This window comes from Anabrus simplex, chromosome 2 (genome assembly GCF_040414725.1).
Source record: "Anabrus simplex isolate iqAnaSimp1 chromosome 2, ASM4041472v1, whole genome shotgun sequence".
NCBI classification, from domain to species: Eukaryota; Metazoa; Arthropoda; class Insecta; order Orthoptera; family Tettigoniidae; genus Anabrus; species Anabrus simplex.
This window is the reverse complement of record NC_090266.1, coordinates 1024375408-1024394537: the sequence shown is the minus strand read 5'-3', so window position 1 is coordinate 1024394537 and position 19130 is coordinate 1024375408. Positions and strand designations below refer to the sequence as shown.

At 39.4% G+C, this 19130-nt stretch overlaps 1 protein-coding gene across 1 annotated transcript in view; it reads right to left on the bottom strand.

The window, feature by feature from the left end:
• LOC136863255 (polycomb group protein Pc) overlaps positions 1–19130 on the bottom strand; it is a 147889-nt gene that overhangs the window by 39864 nt on the left and 88895 nt on the right. Inside the window, exon 4 of the mRNA XM_067139638.2 lies at positions 9241–9330. Within this exon, the coding sequence (XP_066995739.2) occupies positions 9241–9330 (90 nt within the window). The remainder of the gene's footprint in view (positions 1–9240; positions 9331–19130) is intronic.

Here is a 19130-nt window from a genome sequence, read left to right as displayed (position 1 = left end):
ACAACCACAGTGTATTTATTCCCATTTCCATGACAATGTTTAAGAACTTTCTAATTTAATTTTTGCTAGATGTGGTGGATTTCTCAGAGAATCATTCACGAATGGAAATACATCTGAAGTATTATCTAATGAATGCTTTTAACAAGACATTGGGCTCATTTAATAAGATGAATGGTTAAAAGAATTTACACAATAAAAAGGTTTATAATACATAGACCAAAAACTATGTTCAAGTCACCACAGATTAAAGATTTGTCTCATTTCACTAATAAGCCATACTTAATCTTATTATCAAATAATGAGAGCCATCTTTATTGTCACCATGATTTCTGAAGTTCAAGTCATAATAAACATACAGCAACACCTATAATGTAATACCTGGGACATTTTCTATTCTTGTATATCAATCCTTATTATGATTACTCACACATTCAATATATGCATATATAGCCTAAATTTGTTTAATTTAAGATTATAGGCAGATCCTGGTGCAACCTATCACAAGATAGGAAGATGATATTTTCATTCTTAAGATTTAGTATGGCTTCTTAGCTATTCATAATTTTCTAGCATAAGTACTGCCTTACCTTCTGTGGTACTTAATGGAAATATGATAATTATGACATGTTTCCCATAAACAGCAACTTTCAGTTTTTAAGGAAAATAGCGCTAGTTCAGTCAGCTGATCCAATATCTTATTAGTACAGTACAAATTTTGCAAGTGGTTAAATCACAGATCTTTTATAAATCTGTTAAAGTTGTAATATCAACAGTAAAACATCCATCATCAAGTAAAGTCTTCAGATTCAGTTAAGTGACCTGTGATATACAATTAATAGGATACAACTCAAAGAATACTCCTAATAATGTTATTGGCTTTTACAACCCAAAAACTACCTTTGTGGTTTTTGGAGATGCCGAGGTCCTGGACTTTTATCCTGCAGGAGTTCTATTTTACATGCCAATGAATCTACTAACATGAGAATGAGGTAACAGAGCATCTTCAAATACCACTGAACTGAGCCGGGATCCATCCCACAAATGTGAGCTCAGAAGATCAACACTCTACCATCTGAGCTAATCAGCCTGGCAGAATATTCCTAATCTCTATGTTTACATACAAGTATATATTTTTACAGACAATATAATAAGTTTTCTTGACCTTCTACATCAAGAGAGAAGAAAAATACCCATTACCCAAGCTAACATCCCTCCAATGATAAAGGAATACTTCTACCTGGACCAGAACTTTTGAGGGTGTGCGCGCGCGCTGCGCGCGGAGCGCATGTCCACACGCACTGTGTGTGAGGAATGCAAGCTCACAGCTGCATGCCCCTAATTGCATGGCGAACTCACTCCGTAAGAGCTAATTAGTTAGGCATCAAATTGCTAAGAAATATCAAGATGATAATAATGTTATTTGCTTTACGTCCCACTAACTACTTTTTACGGTTTTCGGAGACGCCGAGGTGCCGGAATTTAGTCCCGTAGGTGTTCTTTTACGTGCCAGTAAATCTACCGACACGAGGCTGACGTATTTGAGCACCTTCAAATACCACCGGACTGAGCCAGGATCGAACCTGCCATGTTGGGGTCAGAAGGCCAGCGCCTCAACCGTCTGAGCCACTCAGCCCGGCATATCAAGATGACTTGACCAGTTAGTGAATTATGAAGTGAACTATGAGTTGCCTCTACAATACACTTTTGCTGTCTCAATTTGAGTTACTGAATAGACCACACAACGGTACATTTAATACTATGTAACATGCCCCCTTGGAAATGATGCATGCCTGAATTTGTCTTGGCATACTGTCCACTAGTTCTTCAAGGTAATAATGAATGGTGCTCCAAATTGTCCCACTCAATGGTCATTCGGGATAGAACTTGTACAGTGGTTGATGGATCATGACATCATTCTTTAATTTATCCCAAGCATTTTTGATACAATTTATGTGTGTGTAACATAACAGCCACCCTAGTTAAACAATATTGTGATACGAAGGAAGTCAGTAATGAGAACCGCATGATGAATGTGCTCATTACCGTGCACAAAGACAAATTCTCTTCCAAAATGCTGGCAATATGGTGTTACTACAGACAGCAGGATGTTGTTCCTATATCGTACGGGGAGTGGGGTATGGTGCCCCACATAATGGCACTCCAAAATATCAGGGAACAACCACTTTGCTGCACATGCTGTACAGTGTGTCTTAGACATGAAGTGAAACCTGACCAGAGTGCCTCCAAACATAATGCTGACAATTGTCATGAGCAAGGCATATCTGATACTCATCGGTGAAGAGATAAACTGACCATTTTTTCCATGGCTCAAAGCAGGACACACTAACACCCTACACAAACGAGAGGACAAATTTTGACACAGCTGTTTTTTACACATTAATGTTGGTATTGCAATATTTCTCCACTACACATTTTAAGATAAAATTATAGTAATACAATACATTCCAGTGTTACTCGTACTTCTCGGAGGATTTAATTAGCTATAACAACTGTGGTGACGATTTCAAAAACTTATGAAACTCCAAACAATTCTGCAAAAAGTTAAACTTGATCATTAACAAAGCCTTAAAAGTAGAAAGTTTCAGGTGAGATTTTTCAGATGTCCACAGTTTGTTCATTTGAGAGAAAACTATTTCAACTGAAGAGTTAGTTCCGGGAAGAGAAAAAAATATACTGTGCCACTATTGAGAGTTGACTGTGTCTTATATTGTTTTCCTTGAAGTGAAGAAAAACCTCCGTCCACCTTTTTGTCTACTGAAACTTCTGCATCATTACAATTGAATATTTTCTCTGCAGTGGCATATTTGGTTAAGCAGAAAAATTGATCCAATAGTTTTGAGTCATTCCCACTGTAAAAAAAATCCTTTACTCGCCACAAAATCACAACATTTTTCCACATCAGACCAGTCAGGAACAGTTTTTAGTGATGCCCATTGGAAACTGTTCATGTCTTTAAAATGACCAGACCATTGGTCTAATATTCTATGGAGGTCTCAATAAAAAGTTCCTGCCACTTCTTCAACATTCTTCCTACTTGCTAATCCTTCATCTTCAAGTGCACCAACAATAACTCTTACCTTATGTGGTAAAAACTTGTGAGACCACTTATCTGAAAGATTGTCTTTTAGCTCACTGACGGCTTCCATAACCTCTGTTGCAGAAATTAGCTCACCTTCATTTTCAATACTACTTTGTGGAAGAACTGGCTTGTGTGAAGACAAAATTTAACCACACCTCTGAAATAGGATCTTCAAAGAAACATCTCAAGGAAACCAGACATTTTGTTTGACTTAAGAAGTATGATTTCAGTCCTTGGTACATGTCAAGCATTCTCTTCACTGCCAGCATGAGTGCTAACCACCTTGTTTTGCCATACCCAAGGACTTGTTTATACTCAATTTCCACAAAATCACAGAACTCTTTCAATTGTTCAACTCTGACTGTGTAGATATAAAAGTGAGAGTACACCTTAACAATTATGTTCTACATCAATAGGTAAACAATTACAAGAAGACTGTATTACATTATGTATAATATGAGCACCACATCCTATACCAATTAAGTCCCTACCCAAAAAACTGTTCAGTTTCCTGAAAGTATTGTTAAGTCCTTTCCTTGCTGACCCTCCAAAATTATTGTTTGTATTATCACCACAAAACCCGATGATTTTACTTGCAATATCATTTTTTACCAGCACTTCTTCCAAGTATTTCACAACAATGTCTGATGTTTCACCGGGTTGAGATTGAAGATCCAGCAGTTTCACTTAAACACCATCATAGGGGTCATAAAAGTGAACAACAACTGGGAACACTTTAAAATTGTTCGAGGCATCCATTAGCAGTGTAAAGCAATGTGCCTGTCCGAGTTGTTGTTTGACTTGTTGTTCAGATAAAGGGGTAAACACTTTAGTAATTACACATTCACATTTTGTCCGTCTACATCTGAATTTGGGCTCAAAATATGTTTGCAGAAGTTTTGAAGCGCAGTCACATGAGCGAAAGCTTTGATTTTCTTTAGCTGTATGGTAAACCCAGGCTCCTTCAGCAGCTGCGATTTCCAAGTCCTTGGACGTAGGTGTTGCACTCTTGAAAAAACTCATCAATGCTTTGCTTGAACTTGCAGTACTTTCAGCAGATTTATGTTTGGTAGATTGCAAATGTTCGGTTATATCATGTTCACTGCCATGTGCAATACTAAATGCCGCCCCACAAGACTGACATCAAACATCACTGTCTGATATTGTTTTCTTAATAAATGGAAATTTATTTTGCAAATCCGTATTAAATATGCATTTGCGTTTAGGCATTGTGCAATCACAGAAAAGAAACCAAACGTTCCAAACCACACCACATCAAGCCAGGAAGCAGGAACTATTGTGAAGTCTGAACGAAAATTTCAAGTATCGATATTGTGAATAATGAATCGATATAGATAAACGACTTATTACCAGTTTCTACTGAAATGCGATGTTTAAAATTGTCAATCTGCAAAGCGGGACATTTAAGCGTCCCCAGATTTTTTGAGAGGACAGCGGGACAGAATGCCTAAAAGCGGAACTGTCCCGCCGAATCCACGACATCTGGTCAGTATAAAAGAACTTCATGCTAATTCTGAAGAGACCATTCAGCATAATGTTGGGCTCATCGGAGCTGCACCTCATGATGTCCAGGTTTGAGAGCTGGGTCTCACCATGGGCAATGAGTGAAGTTGCACCTCATGAAACCTGTTTCTCACAGTTTGAGTTTGAAGTTGGTGATTTAAGCCTGCATGAATATCATTATTCAGCATGGTGGCATTGAATTCAGTGTTTCTCCAAGCTAAAATTCTAAGATAACAGTCATTGACTGCAGTCGTAACCCTTGGATGACTAGTGCAAGGCAAGTCATCAACAGTTCCTGTCTCCCTGTGCTGCTTCCATGTTTAAACTACATCACACTGATTACGGCACATATGTTGAGCAAATGCTCTTGCTGACCATACTTCTTGACATAACTTAATTATCTATACACATTCACATCCCAGACGCTTCCTAATCTGCTTAGAACACACCTCCAATGCTTCCACACTAATGCTACAATTCAAATGAAATACTGCGTCCCACTTCAATGTGCAGTTCTGCCTGGGGGTTGCAGTTGTATGTTTACAAACATCCAAAGGGTTTCTTTCCAGTCTACATAGGACAGGCCAAGATAGCAACACAATTAAATGACACACAGGGGTGACGAAAACTTTCCTTATGTATGTATGTATGTATGTATGTATGTTGAAAACAGTATGCTGATGTACTCATCCTTCCATTCCCAACTACCTGCTGTTCTCATTGTTCCTAGATTCACAGGAGGTTCCACAATATTATGGCAGAGAAAAGATGTAAGAATAATTTATGAAGGGTAAAAGACCCCAAATTGAAGCAGATGGAGGAAGCTTTTCAAGCAACTACTTAGACAATGTACTCTCTTGGGATAGTAGTTGAGTGAATCAAATGGAATCAACGTTCAAGTAGAGGCATGCTTGGTACAACCAGTAGGACGTGGGTTCGATTTCCCATCACGAAGCCGAAAAATTTAGAAACAAGATTTCTAATTCTGAAGAGGTTCCTTGAGGTTAGTCTACACTAAACATGAGTACCAGGTTAATTCTTGATGGCAAAGGCAGCCAAGCATAGAACTTACCCTCTATCCCATTTAGTGCTTAGGTTACGAATAGTGGAAGCCTTTACCTTCCATTCCTCTGTAGGACTTCATGGCCTATACTGAGATGGCTTGACTTTGTTAGTGTCAAGTAAAGAACGTGATGATTATGATGAAGATGCTTGTTGTTTAAAGGGGCCTAACATCGAGGTCATCGGCCCCTAATGGTACGAAATGAAATAATAAAAAGTTCAAATTAATCCACTGACCAAAATAAATAAAAAAAATGTCATGAAGAATGAATGGATGGACATGAACCAAACAAAAAAAAAACAAAAAAAAAACAAAACAAAACAAAACAAAACAAAACAAAAACTGTGGATCAGACTCAAAAAAAGATCAGAAATAAAGTTATTACTAACCAAGGGACCACTCATAAAGCACGATGATGCTTGATGCCTAAAGGGGTGCAAAATCCACGTCTAAGGCCCCACAGAATGGTACATGTCGCGAGTAAAGTAGAACTATAGTATTTGTCATGTTGGGGTACTAATCAAAAGTAGCGAAGACTCACAGTGTTCCACACAAGATGGTACTACTCACAAGTATTGTACTTCGTACAGGTAACGCAGACCTATGGTGTTTCTCACACAATGGCGCCACTCATAGCCAACGCAAACCGATGAGTTTCCTCATCTAGGTGTACTAGTCACGAGTGCCGGTCCCACAGGCCCCGTGGTGTTCCTCACATGGTGGGTACTAATCACAGGCAATGCAGACCCACGGTGTCGCTCATATAGTGGTACAACTCACGGGCAACGCCCAGACCCGCGGTGTTGCTCACATGGGTACGACGCACGGGTACTGGAAACCCACACGTGAACCGCTCTCTGCTGCTACTAATCACAGACCTATTTCGTACCTAATATAATGGTACTACTCACAAGTACAGGCAACCTATGGTGTTCCCCGCATGATGGTACGAATCAAAAGTAGTTTCATGGTTCTAATTCAATCATCCCTTTTAGTCGCCTCTCACGACAGGCAGGGGATACCGTGGGTGGATTATTCGTCTGCATCCCCCACCCACAGGGGGTAAAGAGAGAGAGAAAATAAGAATAAAGAAGGGATCCGTTACTTCGAAAGATGAAGTACCGGACGAAGAAGGGCAAGGGCCGCGAAGGCCGTGAAAATGAAAGACTCCCTAGGCCTCGAATGCTCTAATACCGTCAGGGTCGGAAAAGAACAACAGTTGACCAAGGGAGGTCGGACAGGATAGATGAAAGTGAGAACCCTGGCACAAGTAAGTGGAAGCAATGCCAAGACTCAGCTAAGGGCCCCATGGTCGCCAATTCACACTCCCAAGTTGAGAGCCCCTTGGGACCCTTTTAGTCGCCTCTTACAACAGGCAGGGGATACCGCGGGTGTATTCTACATGTGCAGCCCACACCCGCAGGGGGTAGTAAATAAAGTACGTTCAGTTGTTATTCAAATTATTTTGTATGAAAGAAGTTAGACTAACAAATTATTACAGTATTCAGTATTCCACAGACTTCACTTTATAGGAGGAAAAACATTATGTAACACGCAAAAAAAAAAAAGAAAAAAAAAAAAAACCAAACATAATTGCTGGCAAAACAGATGGAAACATGCTACAAAGAGTACTTGGTAATCAAGAAATAAGAATAAAATTACGGAGGAATATATCAAATGGAGCTGCACATATGAATCAGCTTAGATGGTAGGCTTACAACATGTAAACAGAAGACAAGAGATTAATGGGCTCATGTGCTTTTGTTTGCTGGTGGTTTTTTTTTTTTTTTTTGCAAGTTGCTTTACGTCACACCGACACAGATAGGTCTTATGGCGATGAGCGGATTGGAAAGGGCTAGTAGTGGGAAGGAAGCGGCCATGGCCTTAATTAAGGTACAACCCCAGCATATGCCTGGTGTGAAAATGGGGAAACCATGGAAAACCATCTTGAGGGCTGCCGACATTGGGGCTCAAACCCACTATCTCCTGAATACTGGATACTGGCTGCAATTAAGTGACTGCAGCTATCAAGGTTGGTGCTAGTGGTTTAAAGTCACACTCAACTCAGATAGGCTTTTGGCAACCATATGATAGGAATGGCCCAGGACTGGGAAGAAAGCAGCTGTGACCTTAATTGAGGTACTGTTCCAGCATTTTCCTGGTGTTAAAATGGGAGATTATGGAAAACCATCTTCAGGGCTGCTGATGGCAGGGATTGCACTACTGTCTCCTAAATGCAAGCTTATACCTATGTAGCCCATACCCCACAGCCAACTCGGTCAGTGGACTTATGTGCAAGTCAAGGTAGCTAAATTCATGGTAAATCAAGCCATATATTGAAAGACAGAAACATTGAAACCAACACATTACTGGTATAGGATAAACACAATGACAGGTCATTTGTTCCTTTCCATTTCTTAAATTCATGGTAAGAGGGGGTGTAACAGATGAGGCTATTTTCTTTGTTTACACATGCTAGTCCACTGAATGCAACAGGGCATAATAGCCTACATTGTATACATGCTATTATTCTCTAAGTAGAGTCGAACCTCGATATCTCGAACCTTCATTACTCAAATTTTCAGGAACTCTAAATAACTTCAATTTCCCGGCCGTTTGTCCTATTCTTCATGTGCATTTATTTCTCTATTACTCTAAATTCAGTTATACGAATTTCTCGATTTCTCGAAGCAAACGTTTTCTCCCTTGAAGCAAAAAATACTCAGCAACATGAATTTTGTACAACATTGCCTGTGCAATACAGCATTTGTAGTTTGTTAGGAACAATTAACAAGTAAAGAAAGGGTTACAGTGTTGCTGGAAGCTAATATGAGGGGAACCGAAAAACAAACTTCTAGTGATCGAAAAATCGGCGAAGCTTCGTTGTTTTTTGGGTGTGAATTCATTACCGGTCACGTACGAAAGCAACCCCGGAAGTCGTGGATGACAAGCTCCATTTACAAATCTTGGCTGTGTGGTTTTGAACGTACATACAGTCAGTCTAATATAAATGACAGTGTTTCTAACACCAATAAATGTTGTTGAAAAGTACATGGAAGAAAAGAAGGTTAACAGTAAAAAAACAGAAGATAATAACGAATTCTTTCCAAAGGTGTTAATGGAGGTATGTTTCTTGTTTCACTACTATACGTACTGTATTCTATTTTCTAAAAGTTACTTTGATAAGGGTCATAATTAAAGTGAAGCTGTAAAGTACGAGTTTGTTAGCATAGTTTTGAATACTGTAAAATATACTGTATTTATTATAAGCCCGCAGGTATATATGATTCAATTATGTACTAGATATGCTCAAAAATGGTATTCTCTATATCTCGAAATTTCGATAACTTGAAATAAAATTTAGCTTCCGAGGTGATTCAAAATATCAATGTTCCACTGTATCTTTACTGGAATAATGCATGCAAAATTAAGAATTCTGATATGTCAAGCAGCATCAAGTATGTTAATTTAACAGGAAAAATACATCATTTGTTCAAAACAGTGTTAGAAATAGAATAATGGAGTTGTTTCTAAAATCATTAATCATACTTACAATGGGAACATCTGTTATAATTTGACTATCAGCTTCAGGCAGCTGCACTGCCCTAGATGAGTGTTCATCTTCATCGGTAGATACAACAGGCTGAAAATGATGACAGCAAGAAACTGCTTTAAAGAAGGCAAAAGTAACACTTCTTTTATCCACAAAAAACAAAGCACATATGCAATGTTCCATACAAAGTTTATTTATTAGGAGAAACAAAATAAATTATCTGAATCATTCTTCCCATTCATCCTACAAATACTGAAATGTTTTCAAGAGGACTAACTATTTATTTACCAAGAAAGTAATCAAATTTACAGTACATACAACAACACTAAATTCAAAATATATCATATTTAGAGACTCTGTCATTTCCCTTCTTAGTTGCTTTTCTGATACTGAGATGCTAAAAAATAATTTCAAATCATTCAAAGAAAATAAAGTGAATAAGAAAAACAAACCCTGCTTAATGATACAGCACATTTACCCAAACTATTGCCCAATATGAATTCCTGCTTAGTTGACTAAGTAGTTCATGAACATAGACTTCCACTAACATGTCTTGCTGCCCAAAACTGTCCTTGAGGCCCTCAATTTGGGTAATTTTCTGCCACTGGAAGATAGATTTCAACAAATGTCCCTGATCTAGAGCCTTCTGTGGTAGACTGAATCAAATACTGGAACTTATCCTCTGGGGCAATGTGAGGATCAATATCTATTTTTGAAAAGCATCTCCAATAACATAGACATTCTAACAAATCTCTACCAAATTTCTTTAATTCTAGCTTGGGTAACTTAAATCTCAATACTACTACTTCTCGAGCTGCTCCGTACATTGTTTGACTAGAAAAATTATGGTCTGTCCTTTCAAACATTTGTTGCTAGGTTAATTTTAACATTATGAAATATTATTTGATATTCGTCCCTTGAAGTTATTTCACATTCCAGGTTCTATCTTGTTCAGCCTCCAACATAACAGTAAATATTGCCTCATCCAAAATAAGTAAATGCTCTGCCTTTCTTTCAATTAATAATGCTGTCCTGCGATGGTTTCTTTGCCGCCATCCTGTACAGCTTTTTAGGATGGCTTTTGCTTCCTGAAACAGGATCCAGCATTATTTTTCCCGCATCACATTTCTTTAAAAATCCAATTTTACTTCTTCAAAAATCTGATATTTCTTCTTTTACACACATACACCAATGCGTACGTTACTTTGTTAGGAGAAATGTTGCCTTGAATAAGTTTTCTGAATTTATTAATGTGAGCTCCAGCCATGTTGCAACCCTGAATAATCACTCACAGCTTAGAATTGAAACACTGTACAACACAGCAGGTTTTGCTGATTAGCACCATTCTGTTGCAGTGCTTTCTGCTCTTCAATCTGGGTCATACTTCGTCTGCAAATGAGAATAGGTAGTGTCTTCTATGTAATGTACTGTGTTAATATTTATATTGAACTTATACTGTATCTACATGTCATACTGTGGCTGCATGAACAGTCCAAATATATTTTGCTATGTGTGTGAAAGTTTCATGCCGATAAAACAGTGGTGAAATGAAATGGAGTTTGTTAGAAATGCCTACTGTGCGTACTTTGGCATCAAACTGGGAGAACAAGATAAGCCGTGGGCACCTCATGAAGTTTGTAGGACCTGTGTAGGGCAATTATGACAGTGGGTAAATGGTGCAAAAACAGCGCTGCCATTCAGAATACCAATGGTGTGGTGAAAAGCTACAGACCACAGTTCTTTATGCTGCTTCTGTTTGGTGAATGTGAAGGGTTTTAAGAGCAGGAACCAAAGTAAGATTGTGTATTGAAGCAATATTTCATCTGCAATTCTATCCATTTCTCATGACCCTGATGTACCAGAACTGCAGTGCCCAGACAATTCAATGATGGCTCCTCTTCTGAAGATGACGTAGAAATGGCCGGTGCTAACTTTGACTGTGATTCCTCACCAGAAGTTACTAGGAAAGAACCGAACTTTTAAAGCAGTGCGTTGAATGACTTAGCTCAAGAAGTCCGGAGAAATACTATAAATCGCCGAACCACCACTCGGTACCACTACAGAAAATCAAAAGTCGAGGGGTAAAACCCCACGAATACCACTCCGCTCACCTGTCACGAACATGTTTTCAAGCATCTATAAAATGCTGTGCCTGATTTTGGTGTATGGGTTTCATTGGACTGTACGAAGAAGGATGTCGTGGAGTCCACTGCATAGGCTACTTGAAGCCACAGCCATTGCCAGTGCACTATGAGGGACTTGGTCTCTTTCACAAAAATTGATGCCTGCTAGGCCATCAGATGATACAGATACTGGTTCCTATAAGGAACCTGAAATATTTGTCCTGAATGAGTAAATTCATAATTCCAATATAAATGGTCCATTATTGGAAATTATACATTTTCCAGCTAACTTCTTGGTTGCCAGCGTTTCGCTCCAGTGTGCCAATTTGGGCTCATTAGTTGGTAACTAGCAGCTTATAATTTTTCATTTCCAATAACAGACCATTTATATTGGAATTATGAATTTACTCATTCAGGACAAATATTTCAGGTTCCCTATGGGAACCAGTATCTATATCATGTCTGAATATCACAATGCTTATCAAAATTGGTTTCTGTTTCAAACTGGTGTGGTTACATTACATCGACAAATATTAATTCGGGCAAAAAGTTTTTATATAAAACTGCAGCACTTTTGTTGTGAAAAGTACTGTTCATTCTGTTGGGATCGGATTTAAATCATGGGATCTAAAAATGTTAGAAATGACCACTTCTGACTCCACGTGGGTGCATTTTTTAAATGATGTTAACATGTCTGAAAGGAGAAAACTTGCAATGCCTGACTATTGCTGCCTTCTAATGTCCCAAAGTAAATGTCAACTGTAACTTACTCACACTCCCAGTTCTCTAACCAGGAGCACTAATGGAAGCAGTGATTGCATGTGATTCGCAGGAAGAACTTAAGATAAGTGTGGGTGTAACCCTACCAATTACGTGCTTTCTTTACGTACGGTTATAACCTTAAAATAAAGAATTAATAAAATTCAGACTGAGTTTTCAAAAGTCTGTTTGTGCCTATCAAATTCAGTATCAAACAAGATCACTAAAAATTTTGCTACATTTTATAATTCACATGCTATCAACTCTGCTTGCTTCTTTCTGCTTATTTTACTGCCTTTTTTCTTAAATTCTTCTTTCAAATAAGCAATTGTCATCACATATATATAATTCCCCTTCTCTTTCACATCATCATTTGAAGATGACAACTTTACTTTTTTGGAATAAAAATTTTAGTTTGAAAACCTCAAATTCTTAATACTCTATATAAAGATCATTGCAAGAGAAATGAGAAGCAGTAAATGCATGTTGGCTATTACACATACGGTACCTTGTGGACAAGTTTGTCGTAACACTTTCCTGTTCTGGACTGAGGACTGGAACAGGGTTAACTCAGGTTTGTCAGATGAACTGAGAGATGTCAGATGTGAGAGGCAGCAGACCCTATATGGAAAGTCAAGAAATACGGCTAAGGGCATCATGAGACTAAGTTTAACTCCAGTATCTGCAGGCCATCTGGGTGTATAGCAGTCATTGTTACATTTATTTGAACGGGATAAAAGTGATGTGTGTTCTTTTGACAAGAAGCCATGATGAAAGTGTTATTAAAATGGTTATGAAACAAAAATGTTCATTCCTGCTTTCCATAAGTGCATAGCTAAGTGTCCATTTCTTCAGTTCATTATTAGATGTAACATTTTAGCAACTATGACAGGACTACTTAACGGGGAGAAGTTAATGGAGAAAAGAGGTGTAATTTGAAGTGCATTTATGAAAGCATGCAAAGTTCAAAACCAAGATGGATGCTGATGGCAGTGTCGACCTAACGGAATTAAAAGGCGAATTGTTACACCAGCCTGCAAATTTAAAGATTCTGATCATTGCATAATGTTCAAATAGTGATCTTTTATATTTCAGGTATGCTGAATCCAGAATGGAAGTCAGTTCATCTGTATCACCTCAGGTTTCTTCGCAAAATTGAAAAGAATATACAAGACTCTAGTGCATTTAAAGGGTTAATACACTTTATTATCACATGTAAGAAATACTGATTTTCTTGTTATTTTTATTTATCTGAACACATTTATATTACACTTATATTTATGATTATAACAACTGTTTACATAGAACCAAATGGTCAGAAATTTATCATTCATAAGCCTGGTGACATGTTGTAGAATAACAAGTCCATGGTTTCAATTGTATAACTTGACATATTTCAAGAAAATTTGTTTTGTTGCTTTTCTTTTGTGAGGTGTAGTTAAATAGTTGAATTGTCTCTCTTCAGTAATCAGCAGTAATCTGCCAACATGTTTTGGATCCATTTCCCTTGATATTTGCATTCAATTTCCTTTAGATCCTGGTGAAATCTTTCTCCTTGCTCTTTTCTCAACATTCCTGGGTTCTCAGGGAGATAATCCAGATGGGACTGTAACATGTATACCTTTAAGCTGATATTACTGCCTAAATCTTGGAATGAAACAAGCATTCTGTCCACCATTTGTTTGTAGTCTGGATCCTTTGTATTGCCAAGAAAGTTTTTGACTACATCACAGAATGTTTTCCATGCCAAGTGATCGGCTGTGCACATAGTGTCTTCAAAATCAGTATTAGAAAGAAATGACATCTAGACCTATGAAGTTACACTCTTTGATTTCGGCATTACTGGTGCCTGGGATGACAATTCCTTTTGAAACTAGTGTTGTGACCCTGCTCGACTGACCCAGCCGCACAGAAAACAGGGATGTTTTGTTGAACCGGCTTGTAGACCTATCAGAATACGTATCACTTTAAAGTCACTACACACTTGCCATTTTTACACATCATCAAGTTTTTCATATGTTTCTTGCATAATAACTGGATGAGCTACTGGAACTGATGCAAGTTCATTTTCATTATGAAGAACACACTTCAATCTATGCTTGGAGGCTTCACTAAAATGTCTCCAGTGGGTGGAGTCATGATGTGGTACTCCTAGTTTCAGCATAACCTCTGGAATATTGTTGCAGTAAAACCAAGTTCCTTTGTCAGAAAATAAAGGTAAGAATTCTTCTTCAAACTGTCTGTACCAATACTACGTCATCTCTGGTGCCAACATGTTCTTTTCACGGAATCTAGACCTAAGTACTTGGCAGATCCCTTCATAAGACCAAGATCTCGAGCAGTGCAGTGAACTTCTAGCAACATCCTGCAACCCACCGTAACCACCACACTGACTACCACCACTTCAAGCACAGTCCAATCAGCTGAAGAGCTAGCTACCATTGCATATCAAATGGCTATCCTGTCTTCACATGTTGCTCCAAACTACCAGGCCCGGTTCCTACCAGTGAACCCGACTCTCCAGCGGGGCGACGCTTGAACACAGTCGAAGCGCACAGCTTCACTACTCCCTGATGAAGAGGAACCAGCTCCCCACTGTTATGCTGTGGCTCCACCATCACTCCCTCCTGACCCCATTACTGGGGTGCAACCAATTTCTATGAACAGTGAAAATCAACTACCTCTCCAGGACCCACATGACCTCCTCACCTATGGAACTCGCCGACCCATCACCAACCTCCGCTCACTTCAGCCACCCCTACTAACACTCATATGTTTATTCTGCTCAATACCACCCCAGATTTCTGTTCTCCGGCCCATATATTCAAAACCTTACTCTACTTCAATATGAGACGTGAAGATATAGCTGACATTCGACCTACTTCTACAGAGATGCTCATCAAACTCAATGGAGAAGCTGCCGCTCAGAGACTCACTCAAACGATAGGTGCAGTTCAATTAGGGTCATCAGTACCTTTTAAAACCCTCTCCACCCCAACTTTTAATGCATCACCCCCAACCCCGCCATCACAGCTTCTTCAGCTGCGTGATCTGTGGGGTGGACCCAGCCATCTCCGATGACGATATTCTCAATGAGCTTCTTTCCTTTAATTCCTCCGGGCCCACCTTTATGGTCCGCATCCTCCTGCCCACTATTGAGGACATAGATCGCGTCATCACAGTGGAGTTTCTATTTTTTGGCGTCGTCATAGGGTGGAAATCTCTTAAGTCCTCCCCCCTCAGCCCGTCCATTGTGAGAAGTGTTTCGTTTACAATCAGCACCCCAGGGTGTGATGCACCACTGCACAACCTTCCTGCGCTCACTGTTCCCAATCTCATCACATCTCTAAATGCCCTCATCTTCAAATTCCCCCAAATGTCATATCTGTGGGGACACTCACCCCACATATTCTTGCAAATGTAAGGCCTGCCCATCCGCTCCCACCAACAGACAGGATCTCATAGCCTCCATCCGTACGATTGATTCCCCCACTGGCACGTGCCTTACAGAACCAGAACCCTACTAAATATCCACCCCTTTCAATATACCTTCATCCTCGAACAGCTCCAAGCATCTGCCAATCAAACTTTAAACTTCCATTACCAAACCTCCCACTCAGGTCTGAACACGCACTTCACCTTCACTCCACTCAAGACACTGGTTTAGTTCCTCATAGAACCTACAAATTTTATATATAGTGATGTACTTTATATATAGTCCACCTTCACACTCCTCCCTAAGATACTTAATTACGTACTGGTGTCAACTCAGGTGAAGGAACTCCTGTATTATTTCAAGAAATCTGAAATAGTATAACTATGTGACTACACTGATATAGGGGCCGATGACCTTTGATGTTAGGCCTCTTAAAACAACAAGCATCAACACTGATATAGAAGCTGGAAACTTCAGAAAAATCAAATGCTGCATTAATGATGTATATATCAAAACCTCTGTTTCCATCATACATAATCATGTCACCCCTGTAAATTGTACACATCTTATAGTGTCACTATGAAAAAATGTATGAAAGAAATACAAAAACGTCTTTTTATAAGTTTTACAAAATGCCAACAAAAACAAAAGTTGAAGTGGTGAAGAAATTCTACTGTTGTAATCTTTTTTGTTTATAGTACTTACTAATGTAAACGAATTGATGCAATAAAGCAATTCACCCATAGGCTGAAACCCCCCTCCCACCTCCTTCACTTTACATCCTTTATCCCTCTCCTTAATCCTTCACTTCCTTTTCAACCCGCTCGCATCTCTTGGCCAAAGAGAGGGCGTAACCCTCTAGGTGGCCCACCCCATTCCTTCAGGGTGGGGAATGAAAATATTTATAGACAGATAGATAGATAGATAGATAGATAGATAGATAGCCTCCACTACATCTTTCGTCGTCCAACAATTTTCAACACCACAAGTCAGGCATGTAGAGAATTACCTATTGAAAAGGTGATCTGAACAGGTGGACGAAACCAAATTTGGTAGGTAACACCTCAGGACGTGCCAATGACTACCCCAGCTCCGGTGGATTATTCTGCTGTGATCTCCATCCATTCTACAGGGACATCAATAGCCACCATGTTTCCTTATCTGCCTTATTGTGTGGCTACAATAACAGCCATGACTAGCACCACCATCAATGAATTCAGCTAATCAGCTGCAGTTGCATACCATTCGGCTGTAATGTCCAGTTATGCAGCACCTAATTACCAAGCCAGATTCCTTCCAACAACACCAGCTCCAAAAGGAGATAACTCGAGACTTAAGTTTCAATTCATGAGGCTAGCTCCACGATCTACTCCAGAAGAGGAACAAGTTTCACAGCGCCAGGTAGCTCACCCGGAATCAGCACCTCCGACAGCCCTGATAAGTCACCCGCTACACTCCTTGGACGTCACCATGCAGAATGACCCTCCAATTGTTGACACCACCAGCACCACCACACCTTCCCAGTTTGCATTTTCTGCTATATCAGGCACTAGATGTCCTATCAACCACTTTTTAAATTTTTTTATTTAGCTAATATATTTACAACCCGTGTTTCACCTACAGGTTTATCACGGGATATTTACAGTTATGATAAGATATGGATAAACTATTGAAGTGAATGGAAGATTTTCTTGAGGAATTCTGTTACTTCAACAGTGTTCCAGTGGTATTTCAAAATCGTTGGCAGTGGAGTTGATCGTAGCACAGCTGGTCGTTCTCTTGAGTACGTGGTGCATTCAGTCAACAGGTGTCAAGCAGCCTGTGGAGATTTTTCCGGGCAGCTACAGAGTGGTGAATCCATTATGTTCATTTTATGGAGATAGGATTTAAAGCGACCATGATTTGTAATAAACTGGGTGGTTATGAAGTTGGGCCAGATAGATGAGGACAATCTGAGTGGTATATTAGGAATGAACAATTCTGTAAGAAGGAATCTTTGGAGCTGGTATATATGGAGTTCCAAATTGTTGTATAGTATTCAGTTAGTACTTGTTTGGCATATTTAAGAGGTGGTGATTTGTAGTCTATTGTAGATTTATAGCTGGCAGCAATCCTGGCAAGATAGTCAGCTCTCTCGTTCCCCCGAAGTCCTGTGTGTCCTTTAATCCAGTAAAGGGTAATCTTGTTCGTTTTGTTGAGGGCAGTAAGTTTGTCTCTGATTTGAGTGGTGAGAGGATGGGTAGTTTTCTTATTAGCTACGGCAAAAATTGCAGCTTTTGAGTCAACATGAATAGCGTAAGTAAGTATAGTTTTTATGTACCTCTATCCATTCCACAGCCATATGATGCCCATTAGTCCGGCTTGGAATACTGAGCAATTAATATCTAACCTTCTTATTTTAATGAAGATTTCCTTCGAGTTTTTCTCGACTACCATCCCTGCTCCGACATGGTTTTGTGTTTTCAATCTGTTTGTGAAGATAAGAACGTCTGCTTTATCTACAGCTCCTGAAGTATTTATGTTTATACAATTCTCTCTAGGATGGTTTCTTCTTGATCTTGTTTGAATTTCAGTTTCTTTCAGTGAAGGAACTACTGCGTTTGTGGGTTGACCACTGGAGATGGCTTTGATGTCGTTATGAAAAAGAATGACTGCATCTATGGGCACTGTGCAGGCTATAGCTTGCAAAGCATTGTTTGAGACTGTTCTGTATGCCTTTGTTGCAAATACCAGAAAATATCTTTGTATTTGTAGCAATTTCAATTTGGCTCTTTTTGATATGGAGATGCTCCATACTTCTCTGCGGCATACAATATGATGGGTAGAATAGAATGATTATATATCGTCATCAAATTATGATAAGACATGCCCCAAGTCGCTTTCGAACATCTGACTAAGTTGTTCCGGATTTGCATTATTTTAATGTCCAGGTATTGCATGTGCGGGTACCAGTCCATTTTGTTGTCCAGCATTACTCCCAAATACGTCATTTTTGACACAGCTGTAACTGAAGGATGACTGGTATATTCTTCCTTCTTCCTGATATGCATTGGCTTTAGTGCTGAATTTTCCTTAGATTTTTCAAGTTTGTGTTTTTCGCAACAATCCCACATGATTTCTAGGGCTGTCTGAAGCGTGGAGAGGATATGAGAATGAGAAGGACCTCTGAACATGAGCATAACATCATCAGCATAAACAACTATATCCAGATCGGGCTCATTTGATAGCTGTGCGATTAAGCCGCTAATGATGACGTTCCATAGAGTGGGACCAGCGACCGAACCTTGGGGGCATCCTTTGGTGATGGCTTTTGAGGTTGAAGTCTTTCCCAGGGTGAAGTGGGCTGTGCGATCTTGTAAGAAGTCCTTAATGACGTTAAAAATGTTTGCTAGCTATTTGCTTTACGTCGCACCGACACAAATATGTCTTATGGAGACGATGGGGTAGGAAAGGCCTAGGAAGTGGAAGGAAGCGGCCGTGGCCTTAATTAAGGTACAGCCCCGGCATTTGCCTGGTATGAAAATGGGAAACCACAGAAAACCATCTTCAGGGCTGCCGACAGTGGGGCTCGA